This window comes from Nerophis lumbriciformis, linkage group LG05 (genome assembly GCF_033978685.3).
Source record: "Nerophis lumbriciformis linkage group LG05, RoL_Nlum_v2.1, whole genome shotgun sequence".
In the NCBI taxonomy this organism is placed as follows: Eukaryota; Metazoa; Chordata; class Actinopteri; order Syngnathiformes; family Syngnathidae; genus Nerophis; species Nerophis lumbriciformis.
The window spans coordinates 22,424,526-22,440,139 of NC_084552.2; the positions used below are offsets into that span (position 1 = coordinate 22,424,526).

At 39.9% G+C, this 15,614-nt stretch overlaps 1 protein-coding gene across 1 annotated transcript in view; it reads right to left on the minus strand.

Annotated features, from left to right (window-relative positions):
* Positions 1-14,887, minus strand: part of plcb3 (phospholipase C, beta 3 (phosphatidylinositol-specific)) — a 122,857-nt gene extending 107,970 nt beyond the window's left edge. Inside the window, exon 1 of the mRNA XM_061961087.1 lies at positions 14,353-14,887. Within this exon, the coding sequence (XP_061817071.1) occupies positions 14,353-14,451 (99 nt within the window). The 5' untranslated portion in view covers positions 14,452-14,887. The remainder of the gene's footprint in view (positions 1-14,352) is intronic.
* Positions 14,888-15,614: the final 727 nt, after the last annotated feature.

Sequence of the window (15,614 nt, forward strand, 5' to 3'; positions counted from 1 at the left end):
TATATACTGTATATATAATATGTAAATATTACATATATGTTATATTTTATATTGCTACTATGGTACATTTTAGGTATAAATGGTACATTTTTACTCTATTTTATACCTGCATTATCCTTTCCATCCTTACTCTTTTCATCCTTTGTAGTTGAGCTACTGTGTGGAACAATTAACCTTGTGTATCAATAATGTTTGTCTAAGTCTAAGTCTTAGTACACTTCAACAGAAGAGTATTTTGAACCATATATGTTACCACAGAGAGTAACCGGATATCAAAAGTGAATTAGCAAGTAGATAAATAATAGTTACACAAAAGTAGGGCTGCAACAACTAATCGATTAAATCGATTAAAATCGATTATAAAAATAGTTGGCGATTAATTTAGTCATCAATTCGTTGGATCTATGCTTTGCGCATGCGCAGAGGCTACGTTTTTTTTTTTTTTTAACCTTTATTTATAAACTGCAACATTTACAAAGAGCTAAAAAACAATAATCAAAATAATAGGGGTGTAACGGTACGTGTATTTGTAACGGTACATGTATTTGTATCGAACTGTTTCGGTACGGGGGTTTCGTTTCGATGCGGAAGTGTACCGAACGAGTTTCCACACGGACATATTAAGTAGCGTACTGCACGTTGTGTAAACAATACTCAAAATGCTGGACATTTGAGGCATTTATCAGAATCAGAATGAAACTCCGTCCTGACAGCTCCGCAAAAGAGGACAAGTCTGGTGAAAAGAGGACGTATGGTCAGTCTATCGTAGCCCGTTAACTGCTAGCATGCTAGCAAAAGAGGACTAGCAGCGATTGGTTTCACCGGACGTGAAACCGATGCGAGCAGCGACCGGGCTAGTTCCTGACAATACGTCCTCTTTTCACCGGACATGTCCTCTTTTGCGGGGCTGTCGAGCGGTGTTTCTTAAATACCTCAAATGTCCGGCATTTTGAGCTAGGGTTGCGTGTATTTTCAATATACGTTCAGGGTTAAGAAGGTTAAAAACACAACAAATTGTGCGTGCAGCAACATTCGTGAGGGAGGGGGAGAGACAGAGAGAGCGAGAGAGTTATGATAACCGCGCATGCGTCGTCAGGCTCTGCTTTTTATCGATACATTTATCAGATTTAATTTTTTATTATCTATAGCAGGGGTGTCGAAAGTGTGCATTTTTGTAACATTTTCCTTGTTTTATTTGGCAAGTTGAAAGAACATGGCGCCAGTATGCTGTTTTTTTTCAATAAAATACTGGAAAGGATAGAAATGTAGTTTGTCTCATTTATCCGATTATTAGTCGATTAATCGATGTAATAATCGACAGATTAATCGATTATAAATAATGATAAATGGGTTATACTTGTATAGCGCTTTTCTACCTTCAAGGTACTCAAAGCGCTTTGACAGTATTTCCACATTCACCCATTCACACACACATTCACACACTGATGGCGGGAGCTGCCATGCAAGGCGCCAACCAGCAGCCATCAGGAGCAAGGGGTGAAGTGTCTTGCCCAAGGACACAACAAACGTGACTAGGATGGTAGAAGGTGGGGATTAGGGATGTCCCGATCCAGGTTTTTGCACTTCCGATCCGATACCGATATTGTTTTTGCACTTCCGATCCGATACCGATACTGACTGATACCGATACTGGCCTATCCGAGCATGTATTGAAGTTTAAAGTTATTTAGCCTACTTAGTTGTCAGAATCATGTTGAAAAGGGTTTTAGTACTCTTGATAACAACTAGCCAGCTGAATTAGGGGAGTTTGAATAATACACAATGGTTGGTAACAAGAAACTGACCTGTTTATTCAAGGATAAACACAAAATAGACAAAATTATACATGACAAACAGAAATGGCATCATTGAAACTAGGGCTGGGCGATATGGCCTTTTTTTAATATTGCGATATTTTAAGGCCATATTGCGATACACGATATATATCTCGATATTTTGCCTTAGCCTTGAATGAACACTTGATGCATATAATCACAGCAGTATGATGATTCTATGTGTTTTGATTGATTGATTGAGACTTGTATTAGTACGTTGCACAGTGAAGTACATATTTCGTACAATTGACCACTAAATGGTAACACCCGAATAAGTTTTTCAACTTGTTTAAGTCGGGGTCCACTTAAATTGATTCATGATACAGATATATACTATCAGATATATACTATCATCATAATACAGTCATCACACAAGATAATCACATTGAATTATTTACATTATTTATAATCCAGGGTGTGGACGGGGGCGCCGGATGTAAGTGTCAAAAAGACAGCCAAAAGAGTTTGATATGAGAATAAATCTAAAGTTAAAATATAGGGTAGAAATGCACCCATTTGCAGGAAATGTAGTCTTGATTTTCAAAATGTTCTTTCAAGGCTTGCATGTCTACATTAAAACATTCTTCTTCATACTGCATTAATATATGCTACTTTTAAACTTTCATGCAGAGAAGGAAATCACAACTAAAAAAAAATCAACATTTTTTTCATACGGTGTTGATGTGGAAATTTTTGCCTCGGCATTTTGATGGTGTGGACGTGTGGCACCGAATGGAGATACGCGTCTCGACAGACGTTACAATATTTGAACAATGATGACGAAAACTGTTTTCTCTGTCGTGTCCGTGTGTCGAAAATTGTTATGAGCTTATTTTTTTATTTGATTTTGTGAATGGCATAGATTTGCCGTGCGCAGAGGACGTTTGAGCAGGCGCGCACCTTAGCGGCTGGGCTAGCATCACAGCTAACGTTAGCCATGCTGCTACCTCTCTGCTGGGAGAGGACGTATACGTATGTGACGTGTGACGTGTGTGAAGTTGCGCTTGCTGTCTGTGAGAAGGAGACAGAAGAAGGAGTGGGAAGAGCCTGTAGTGCAATGCCAGCAGCTAAAAGCAACTGCGTGAGAATCCACAGACCTGTGGATGTGTTGAAGGTGTGCTGGAAAATGCGGAACGGAAGTAGGGGGCAGCAGAAAAGTGGAATGCATTATTTAAATCTGTGCGTTGGAAAACACGGACCGGAGTTTTTTTAAACTGGATCTGGATCGGCATTTTCCCATGCCTTGCCGATACGCATTTTTTGGCAAATATCGGCGGCCGATCCGATCCAAATATCGGATCGGGACATCCCTAGTGGGGATTGAACCCCAGTAACCAGCAATCCTCCGATTGCTGGCACGGCCACTCTACCAACTTCGCCACGCCGTCCCACCAAAATTAATCGTTAGTTGCAGCCCTACACGAAAGTAAATAAAAATAACCGGAAATGTTACCACATATGTCAGTGTATAATGTATCATGATATATAACACGCTGCAGTATACAGTATTTCACGATATTTATTTAGGCCATTTCACTCATCCTTAAATTATGATGATTGGTCAAAATGTGTGGGGAATAGGGCTGTAACGATCAACGTTATAAGGATAAACCGCGCTAAACCCCCACGGTTAGTATTACCGTTTTCAATTAAAATTATTTTATAACCGTGATTGTTAACACTCTGATAAACTCCCGAACCGGCGGCACTGCTCATTTGCTGTAGAAACAAGATAGCATTAGCTAGCTTAAATGCTAACATGAATCTGAGAGACGTTAACTTATATTCCCCGTTAAAATGTACATTTTCCAATCAAAACGTGTATAAACACATTACTGTCTAAAGAACTAAGATATTCAATTGTGTACATTAAACCTATAAACAGTGCTCTATTAGAACAGAGAGATTGATCCATACTCGAAGGAATATGACAACAAGAAGTAAATTTACCCAAGACACTTTTTTTTTCTTTGTTATTAAAACATCAAAACTCCTACAAATCAAAATGAAAGAAAATAACATAATTAAACACTCATATAAAAATAATATGGCTCTTAAGTAGCCAGAACTATATTACGGTGTCATATAGCATATTTCTTCTGCCAGGAAAGTATATTGTGTGGCTATTCATTTGTTAATTGTATTTCAGTTTTTCAATAAAACTTGGTTATGAATGTAAGAGTACTTTTTGAGCACTTAACAATACCGTGGTAATTTTGGTGACGATAACCGCGATATAAAAGTTTCAAATTGTTCCATTTTGACTTATTTTTTGCTTTAATTCATTTATGTTTCTGGTTATCGTTTTTATATTGATATTATCTTGATTGTGTATGTACAAACCCCGTTTCCATATGAGTTGGGAAATTGTGTTAGATGTAAATATAAGCGGAATACAATGATTTGCAAATCATTTTCAACCCATATTCAGTTGAATATGCTACAAAGACAACATATTTGATGTTCAAACTCATAAACTTATTTTTATTTTGCAAATAATAATTAACTTAGAATTTCATGGCTGCAACACGTGCCAAAGTAGTTGGGAAAGGGCATGTTCACCACTGTGTTACATGGCCTTTCCTTTTAACAACACTTAGTAAACGTTTGGGAACTGAGGAGACACATTTTTTAAGCTTCTCAGGTGGAATTCTTTCCCATTCTTGCTTGATGTACAGCTTAAGTTGTTCAACAGTCCGGGGGTCTCCGTTGTGGTATTTTAGACTTCATAATGCGCCACACATTTTCAATGGGAGACAGGTCTGGACTACAGGTAGGCCAGTCTAGTACCCGCACTCTTTTACTATGAAGCCACGTTGATGTAACACGTGGCTTCTCTTGCTGAAATAAGCAGGGGCGTCCATGGTAACGTTGCTTGGATGGCAACATAGGTTGCTCCAAAACCTGTATGTACCTTTCAGCATTAATGGCGCCTTCACAGATGTGTAAGTTACCAATGTCTTGGGCACTAATACACCCCCATACCATCACAGATGCTGGCTTTTCAACTTTGCGCCTATAACAATACGGATGGTTCTTTTCCTCTTTGGTCCGCAGGACACGACGTTCACAGTTTCCAAAAACAATTTGAAATGTGGACTCGTCAGACCACAGAACACTTTTCCACTTTGCATCAGTCCATCTTAGATGAGCTCAGGCCCAGCGAAGCCGACGGCGTTTCTGGGTGTTGTTGATAAACGGTTTACGCCTTGCATAGGAGAGTTTTAACTTGCATTTACAGATGTAGCGACCAACTGTAGTTACTGACAGTGGGTTTCTGAAGTGTTCCTGAGCCCATGTGGTGATATCCTTTACACGCTGATGTCGCTTGTTGATGCAGTACAGCCTGAGGGATCGGAGGTCACGGGCTTAGCTGCTTACGTGCAGTGATTTCTCCAGATTCTCTGAACCCTTTGATGATATTACGGACCGTAGATGGTGAAATCCCTAAATTCCTTGCAATAGCTGGTTGAGAAAGGTTTTTCTTAAACTGTTCAACAATTTGCTCAGACATTTGTTGACAAAGTGGTGACCCTCGCCCCATCTTTGTTTGTGAATGACTGAGCATTTCATGGAATCTAATTTTATACCCAATCATGGCACCCACCTGTTCCCAATTTGCCTGTTCACCTGTGGGATGTTCCAAATAAGTGTTTGATGAGCATTCCTCAACTTTATCAGTATTTATTGCCACCTTTCCGAACTTCTTTGTCATGTGTTGCTGGCATCAAATTCTAAAGTTAATGATTATTTGCAAAAAAAAAAAAAATCATTCGGGCCTTAAACAAAGTTAAGAGGTATTTTGGAAAAATGCCTATCACAAGTTCCCAGGGTATAAAGGTGTCCATCAAGAAGCCCCCAGAGGTTTCATGTTTATGCGTTTGTGAAGCTTTTACAACTTTAAATAACGATGTCGCAATGGCGCGTCATTGGCAGCGTTTCATCCCAACTCCAAGTTCTTTTTTTTTTTCCATTTTATTTTATTGATTCTGGCTCTTGTCGATGCGCAAGAAGAATGCATGCGTCTCTGTGTATCTTTGCACGCTTAATCATCAGCGTTAGCTGGGAATTCCAATGGCGAAGCGGACAGAGAGCGCGAGTGTGTGCGGGAGGGAGGAAATCAAAAGGACATGGCGGTTGTAGGCTTGCGTGACAAGAGGCTTCTTCTGGCTCATTGTTCCAATATGCTCAAGACCAACCGATGTCCATGTTCACGTCCACGGACACACAAATGCCTTCACACACACACACACACACACACACACACACACACACACACACACACACACACACACACACACACACACACACACACACACACACACACACACACACACACACACACACACACACACACGGCTGGCCACAGTGCTGCAAGCAAACTCAGTGAGTTGAAGCAAGCGAGCACATCATTTGACGACTGTAAATAAGGAAGGATTGTGTGTTTATTTACCGCTTCTAGCTACAAGTGTCACACAAAATAAGAAAGTCTACAGTACTGGCTTTACACCGTGTGCTTCTGGTGGAAATCGTGGATGCCGTGACTGGAAAGCAGTCAAAGGTCCTGGTTACAACTGACTTTGCTGGTCCCACCCAGTGTTAGGAAAAAAAGGGCTTTACATAACTTACTTTTACTAGTAACAAGTAATCTAATTAATTAGTTTTAAGTAGGTTACAGCGCCGTTACCGATGATGTCGTGGTATGTCAACAAGACAGAAGTGTCGGAAGCACAGAGAGTTCAACGCAATGAGTAACTTTTGACTAATGAAAGTACCAACCAACACCACACTAAAATGAACTTGCTATTAAATAAGAAAAGGCAACATCCCACAGCAAACAACATGCAGGCTAAGTGCACGCACACACAGACATGCACTCCTACTACTACGAGGCAACAATAAACAACAAATCAATGACTGAAATAACAAACTTGCAATCCGAATGCACGTGTATTAGCTTTGGGTGTTTGCAAATAATAGCGATTTTGATAGTGTTAGCTGCCATTGAATGTATATTCTGTCATAACAATAACATGACTGTAAATTGTCCGTTGCTTCTTTTGGACTGCTTTTTGTATGTGTGAACATGCTCTCTGCGCATATGTGTTGACGAGACAGGGTGAGTGACCGCGGTAAACACCAATCACTTTTATCGAGCCGGTAAAAAATTTCACTCCACAAACTTAGTAACAGTGAAAAATATAGACTATGGTTGTACGGTATACCTGTAATGGTATAGTACCGCGATACTAATGAATCATATTCGGTACTATACCACCTCTAAAAAGAACTGGTCCCCCCCGCCTCTGTGTAGACAGAAAAGGGAGAACGAACGCATTTCGGCTTAAAAACTAACAATAAAGGTGAAGTTATAACACTGAAACGCCCTCAGGAAGAGGTGCTTTAAGACATGGCTAGCGAGCTAGCGGCTAAAGTACAGCCACAGTCTGCAGTGTTGTAGCTACTTCTAAATAACTAATCCTCGCCTCCATGGCGACAAATAAAGTACGTTTCTTACAAGTATCATCCCTGCAGGACGAGGAATAGCTAAACATGCTTCACTACACACCGTAGCTCACCGGCGTCAAAATGTAAACAAACGCCATGGGTGAATCTACACCTGACATCCACTGTAATGATACCAAGTACAGGAGCGTATCTAGTCGATACTACTATGATTACATCGATATTTTTTAGCATCACAAAATATTTTTTATTTAAAAAAAAAAAAATCATATTATGTTATAAACTCAGGAAATATATACCTGGACACATGAGGACTTTGAATATGACCAATGTATGATCCTGTAACAACTTGGTATCGGATTGATACCCAATTTTGTGGTATCATCCAAAACTAATGTTAAGTATCAAACAACAATAGAATAAGTGATTATTACATTTTAAGTGTAGATAGAACATGTTAAAAGAGAGAGTAAGCAGATATTAACAGTCTTCAATAATTTTTACAAAATAATAAAATGGAAAATAACACAATGTGTTACTGCATATGTCAACAGCTAAATTAGGAGCCTTTGTTTGCTTACTTACTACAAAAAGACAAGTTGTCTAGTATGTTCACTATTTTATTTAAGGACAAACTTGCAATAAGAAACAAATGTTTAATGTACCCTAAGATTTTTTGTTAAAATAAAGCCAACAATGCAAAGTGCAAACTTGCAATAGGAAAAGCCAATAATGCATTTTTTTGTGGTCCCCTTTATTTAGAAAAGTATCAAAAAGTACCGAAAAGTATCGAAATACATTTTGGTACCAATAGCGGTACCAAAATATTGGTATCGGGACAACACTAATATAGACCGTTCTAACACAAATGTGTTCTGTTGCACCACTCATGGTAACACACGCTAGCCAATGGTGTTCTTGATATACATCATTTTCTGCTTTGAAAAATGAAACTGTGAGCAAGTTGCAAACAGCCCCTTTAAAGGCCTACTGAAACCCACTACTACCGACCACGCAGTCTGATAGTTTATACATCAATGATGAAATCTTAACATTGCAACACATGCCAATACGGCCGGGTTAGCTTACTAAAGTGCAATTTTAAATTTTGCGCGAAATATCCTGCTGAAAACGTCTCGGTATGATGACGTCAGCACGTGACGTCACGGATTGTAGAGGACATTTTGGGACAGCATGGTGGCCAGCTATTAAGTCGTCTGTTTTCATCTCAAAATTCCACAGTATTTTGGACATCTGTGTTGGTGAATCTTTTGCAATTTGTTCAATGAACAATGGAGACAGCAAAGAAGAAAGCTGTAGGTGGGAAGCGGTGTATTGCAGCAACACAAACACAGCCGGTGTTTCACTGTTTACATTCCCGGAAGATGACAGTCAAGCTTTACCATTGGCCTGTGGAGAACTGGGACAACAGAGACTCTTACCAGGAGGACTTTGAGTTGGATACGCACGACGCGGTACCGTGAGTACGCATGCAGCTGCGGCTTCCAAACATTTGATCGTTTGCCCGTACGTGCGTGCCGCTATGTGCATGTCACGTACGTAACTTTGGGAACTTTGGGGAAATATATGTGCTGTATGAACTTTGGGGAGGTGAACGGTACTTTGGGTTGTGGGATTGAGTGTGTTGTGCAGGTGTTTGAGTTGTATTGGCGGGTTATATGGACGGGAGGGGAGAGGTGTTTGTTATGCGGGATTAATTTGTGGCATATTAAATATAAGCCTGGTTGTGTTGTGGCTAATAGAGTATATATATGTCTTGTGTTTATTTACTGTTTTAGTCATTCCCAGCTGAATATCAGGTCCCACCCGCCTCTCACAGCATCTTCCCTATCTGAATCGCTCTCACTGCCCTCTAGTCCTTCACTCTCACTTGCCTCATCCACAAATCTTTCATCCTCGCTCAAATTAATGGGGAAATCGTCGCTTTCTCGGTCCGAATCGCTCTCGCTGCTGGTGGCCATGATTGTAAACAATGTGCGGATGTGAGGAGCTCCACAACCTGTGACGTCACGCTACTCGTCTGCTACTTCTGGTACAGGCAAGGCTTTTTTATCAGCGACCAAAAGTTGCGAACTTTATCGTCGATGTTCTCTACTAAATCCTTTCAGCAAAAATATGGCAATATCGCGAAATGATCAATTATGACACATAAAATGAACCTGCTATCCCCGTTTAAATAAGAAAATCACATTTCAGTAGGCCTTTAAGCTAATGGCATGAGAGCCAACCTTCTGCCTGAATTAATTGTGTTGGTTTTTTTCCAGTTTATTCCAAATTGTATTAATAATTTAATGTGATTCCTACATGTATATGCACTTCATGCGTATGTATAATTTGTGGAGAATATAAGTAAACCACCCCAAGTTATTTTTTGCACCTCTAATTCAAAAGACTGTTTATATTGTTGGCAAACTAATTTCCAACATTCAGGGAGCGCAGAGTATAGTGTTGCCTGTGTTACCTTTTACAATAGGCAGCAATAAATAACAGCACAAAACAATGTCTATATTGTTACCAATATATATTCTAAACATTTGTTTAGCATTTTTTAAAGATGATAATATACATCATTGCCTATCAAATTAATCATGATGTCATGAATATGATGATTATAGTGATTGACCACGCCCCCTTTACGCCCCGAACCACGCTCCCACCACCACATACAGTACAGGCCTAAAGTTTGGACACACGTTCTCATTTCAATGCGTTTTCTTTATTTTCATGACTATTGTAGATTGTCTCTGAAGGCATCAAAACTATGAATGTACTTGTATGTATGTACTTAACAAAAAAAAGGGGAAATAACTGAAAACATGTTTTATATTCTAGTTTCTTCAAAATAGCCACCCTTTGCTCGGATTACAGCTTTGCACACTCTCGGCATTCTCTCGATGAGCTTCAAGCGCACCTGTGAAGTAAAAACCATTTCAGGTGACTACCTCTTGACGCTCATCGAGAGAACGCCAAGATTGTGCGAAAAAGTAATCAGAGTAAAGGGTGGCTATTTTGAAGAAACTAGAATATATGTTTTCAGGTATTTCACCTTTCTTTGTTAAGTATGTAACTCCACATGTGTTCATTCATAGTTTTGATGCCTTCGGTGACAATCTACAATAGTCATGAAAATAAAGAAAACGCGATGAATGAGAAGGAGTGTCCAAACTTTTGGCCTGTACTGTATATATAGTGGCAATCTGGTGGAAAAGAAGAAGAGGAACCCTGCACAAACAGACGCACAACTCTCATGAAACATCTCTCAACTGCATATGCCAGATATTTGAAGTTTATATAACTATAACTATAATTAATTACTTTTTTAAAGTAATTTTACAAACACTAGTCCCACCCTATGTTGCGTGCGTTTATCAGAATCAACAACTGCGCGACCTGCTTCCTGTCACCAATAAGACATGATAGCAAGTGGAAAAAACATTGTATGGTGCCATAACGTCTTTACATAATGTATTTTAAGTCTATACTTCCCCCCCACCCCACACACACACACACACACACACACACACACCAGTTGTAAACCGAAGACTGGGAGGTTAGGACTTGTAGTTTGAGCCTATCAGTCAGCAGTCCAGTTAATCATTGACGGCCACACACACACACACACTTCAGTTGTCCGCGTAGAAGCCTGCCTTGCAAAATGACCTCGACACACACACTTATGCACGAAAATGGGCACATGCCAAGGTTGCCACACTAACAATACAGTACTAATACATGTGTTGTATCAAAAAAGGGACATATATATATATATATATATATATATATATATATATATATATATATATATATATATATATTAGGGTTGTACGGTATACCGGTGTTAGTATAGTACCGCGATACTAATGAATCATATTCGGTACTATACCGCCTCTGAAAAGTATCGGTCCACCATCCCCGTCGTCACGTCGTGTGCTGGTTTTACGTGAGGAGCATGCTCAGTAGCGCACAATCACAGAGTTCTACAGTGCGTAGACAGAAAAGGGAGAACGGATGTAATTCAGCTTAAAAACTAAAGATAAAAGTATAACACTGAAACGCCCTCAGGAAGAGGTGTTTTAAGACATGGCTAACGAGCTCACGGCTAACGTCCAGCCGCTGTCAGCAGTGTTGTAGCTACTTCTAAATCAGTAATCCTTGTCTCCATGGCGACAAAGTAAGTTTCTTACAAGTATCATCCCTGCAGGACGAGGAATATCTGAACATGCTTCACTACACACCGTAGCTCACCGGCGTCAAAATGTAAACAAACGCCATGGGTGGATCTACACTTGACATCCACTGTAATGATACCCAGTACAGGAGGTATCTAGTTGAAACTACTATGATTACATCGATATTTTTTAGCATCACAAAATATTTTTTCTTTTTAAAAAAAAGAATCATATTATGTTTATAAACTCAGGAAATATGTCCCCGGACACATGAGGACTTTGAATATGACCAATGTACAAACCCCGTTTCCATATGAGTTGGGAAATTGTGTTAGATGTAAATATAAACGGAATACAATGATTTGCAAATCATTTTCAACCCATATTCAGTTGAATATGCTACAAAGACAACATATTTGATGTTCAAACTGATAAACTTTTTTTTTTTTGCAAATAATCATTAACTTTAGAATTTGATGCCGAAACAAACGCCATTGGTGGATCTACACCTAACATCCACTGTAATGATACCATGCACAGGAGCATATCTAGTCGATGCTGCTATGATTACGTCGATATTTTTCAGCATCACAACAGCTTCTTTCGTTCTTTTTAAAATTTATATTATGTTTATAAACTCAAGAAATATGTCCCTGGACACATGAGGACTTTGAATATGACCAATGTCTGATCCTGGAACGACTTGGTATCGGATTGATACCCAATTTTGTGGTATCATCCAAAACTAATGTAAAGCATCCAAACAACAGAAGAATAAGTGATTATTACATTTTAACAGAAGTGTAGATAGAACATGTTAAAAGAGAAAGTAAGCAGATATCAACAGTAAATGAACAAGTGGATTAATAATTCATTTTCTACCACTTGTCCTTAATAATCTTGACAAAATAATAGAATGAGAAACGACACAATATGTTACTGCATATGTCAGCAGACTAAATTAGGAGGCTTTGTTTGTTTACTTACTACTAAAAGACAAGTTGTCTCGTATGTTCACTATTTTATTTAAGGACAAACTTGCAATAAGAAACATATGTACCCTCAGATTTTTTTGTTAAAATAAAACCAATAATGGCATTTTTTGTGGTCCCCTTTATTTAGAAAAGTATCAAAAAGTACGGAAAAGTACCGAAATATATTGGTATCGAGACAACACTATTTTATATATATATACTAGGGCTGAAACGACGCGTCGACGTAGTCGACGTCATCGGTTACGTAAATACGTCGACGCCGTTTTTGTGCGTCGACGCGTCGCATATTTACGTCACACTACCGTCATGGCGGAGCGCAAAGCAGACGATGCGAGCGGTGCGAGCGAGGGGAAAAAAGTACGCCAAAAGTCGTCAAAAGTGTGGGAGTATTTCAATAAACGGCCTAATAAATAATGTTGTTGTATGCACACTGTGTCGAGCGGAAATGGCCTATCATAGCAGCACAACGGCTATGAACGAACATTTGAAAAGAAAACACCCGACAGCGTTCTTGCCATCACCATCAACTAGTCAATCGTCCGCGTGAGTATACGTTGTCATCATTACACAAAAACATGAATGTGTCATTTGTATCTGCGTTGTAAATTCATAAACTAAAGCGCCGTTTCGCTCTGAGAGGCGCGTTTGGCGTGCCTGTTCAGTGTTTACAAAGACGCGCTCCTCTTTAACGCTAACGTTAATTAGTTGTGCAAATACCTTTCACAACATTAACAGTTACATATACTATGTACAAACGAACAATTAACTTTCACTTTAATCATACTATCATTGTTGTGTTATTAAGCAAAATAAGCAATACTTTTACTTTTGTTGAAATGTTTACACTGTTACAGAATATTTCGTTTTGCACTTTTTTGTATTGGATGTTTATCTTTATTTTTGCACATTTTAGCAAATAAGCAATACTTTTACTTTTGTTGAAATGTTTACACTGTTGTTACAGAATATTTCCGTTTTGCACTTTTTTGTATTGGATGTTTATCTTTATTTTTGCACATTTTAAAGCAAAATAAGCAATACTTTTACTTTTGAAATGCTTATACTATTGCAGAATATTCAGATTTGCACTGGATGTTTACTTTTATATTTGCACATTAAAAAGCAAATAAGCTACTTTTAATTTTGTTAAATGTTAAAAGTTTTAAATGTTTACATTGTTACAGAATATTTTGTCATGTTGTTGTCAATGTTGACTGAGTGGCCATACTTTTTTTTTTGGTAAATAAAAGCCATGCCTTTTGAAAAAAACTGGCCTACATTTATTTTTTCATCTTCATTTTAAATAAAAAATAATAATCGGTAAATGGAAAAATAATCTATAGATTAATCAAAAAAATAATCTATAGATTACAAATTAATCGAAAAAATAATCTATAGATTAATCGATAGAAATATAATCGTTAGCTGCAGCCTTAATATATACATATAAATCTCAGTATGATGCAATCAATCACAACATATTTTGAGTGATGCCTGTCCAGCAAATCAGTGCATGACGTCATGGTGTGCAGGTGTACCCCACCCCTCTCAGGTGAGTAGGCGGTTACACAGGTGGTTCGGAAAGGCAGAAGGGGTGTCATGTGGAGCCAACATGAGCCGGAGTAGAACCGGCTCAACAAGAACGGAGCACACCAAGTTGTGCTGCCTTGCCTCCTGACAACTGTCGGGGAACTTTCTAGTCGTGGAACTGATTAAAACACGCACACGCTTGCCAATAATGGAGGTTCGCACACCTGCCCCACACAAGAAGACTTTATCAGGCCTGCCGTGTCACGAACCCCCGCGGACACCCACTGGTGGATCAGCCAAACACAGCCACGCACACAAAGTCGAGATAAAGCTCACCTCGTCCCATTTGATGAACTTCCCGCCCTTCTTTAGCGCCTCGTGGACGGACACGGGTTTGAGTTGCAACGCGTGGACTCCGGGCTTGGCCCCGGCCATGGTGAGGTTACTCTGCCCGGTGCCAACGCCTCAACCGCGGCTAAGGCGTGCGGCTGTCCTCGGAGGGGAGAATTGCCGCTTTCGTCTTCGCTTCCTCCTCCGCCTGTCGCGACTCTTCCGGGGAGCGCCTCGGAGGGAGGAGGGTGGGTGCTGCCGAGTCCTGCGGGCCACAAGTCACTGGCGGAGAGTGGGGAGAACCAAGGACGCCGACGCTCAAGGACGGCACTCCGCTGCTCCGGGCGCGTCCACGCCACGCGGCGGGGGCGCGCGCACAAGTCCCAAGTTTTATTGCGGGGCGCGGAGTGGGGGGGCTTGACCCGCTCTGTTTATTTGTGCGGGATCCTTTAATCGCGCACTTGAGCCCTACGAAGAGATCCTTTCCTTCCTTCCTCCCATCTGCTCGGCCCTTTCACTCCCTCCCTCTCTCGTCTCAAGTCCTCCTCCTTCGTCTCTCCTCCCAGCATGTTTTCTGTGGGCCTTGAGAAAACGAAAAAAAAAAAAAAGAAAGAGATAGAAGTTAAGAAGTTTTCTTTAAAAAGGGGCGTGGCTTCTAATTTTTTTAACCCCCCCCTCCCTTTTGTGGCCCCTGAAGTGTCATTGACTGCCTGAAAATGTGCTTTCTTTTTTATCTGCTGTCATAAAAGTCCTTAATGAGGCTTTCTGTAGAGAGGGGGAGGCCCTGATATGACGTCACGCTTTCTTCTTTAAAAAAAAAAAAAAAGTATTTATTTATTTAGATCAGGGGTGTCATGGAAGAAAATCCATCCCCAAGTGGACCATAATGGTAAAATCATGGCATGATCAGTAGTTAAAACTCATTTGTATACTTTAGCCTAGGGGTCCCCAAACTACGGCCTGCGGGCCGGATCCAGCCCCCCAGCATCCAAAATCCGGCCCACAGGAAGTCCCAAGTTTTTTTTTGGTTTTTTTTTATCTTTCCTTTCTAATCCATTTTCTACCACTTGTTACTCTTGGTGTCTCCTGACCGCTCAGGCAAATCATATTGTCTAAAAATGAATTTTCTTAATTTTCTTTCTACTCAGTGGCCTAGTGGTTAGAGTGTCCGCCCTGAGATCGGTAGGTTGTGAGTTCAAATCCCGGCCGAGTCATACCAAAGACTATAAAAATGGGACCCATTACCTCTCTGCTTGGCACTCAGCATC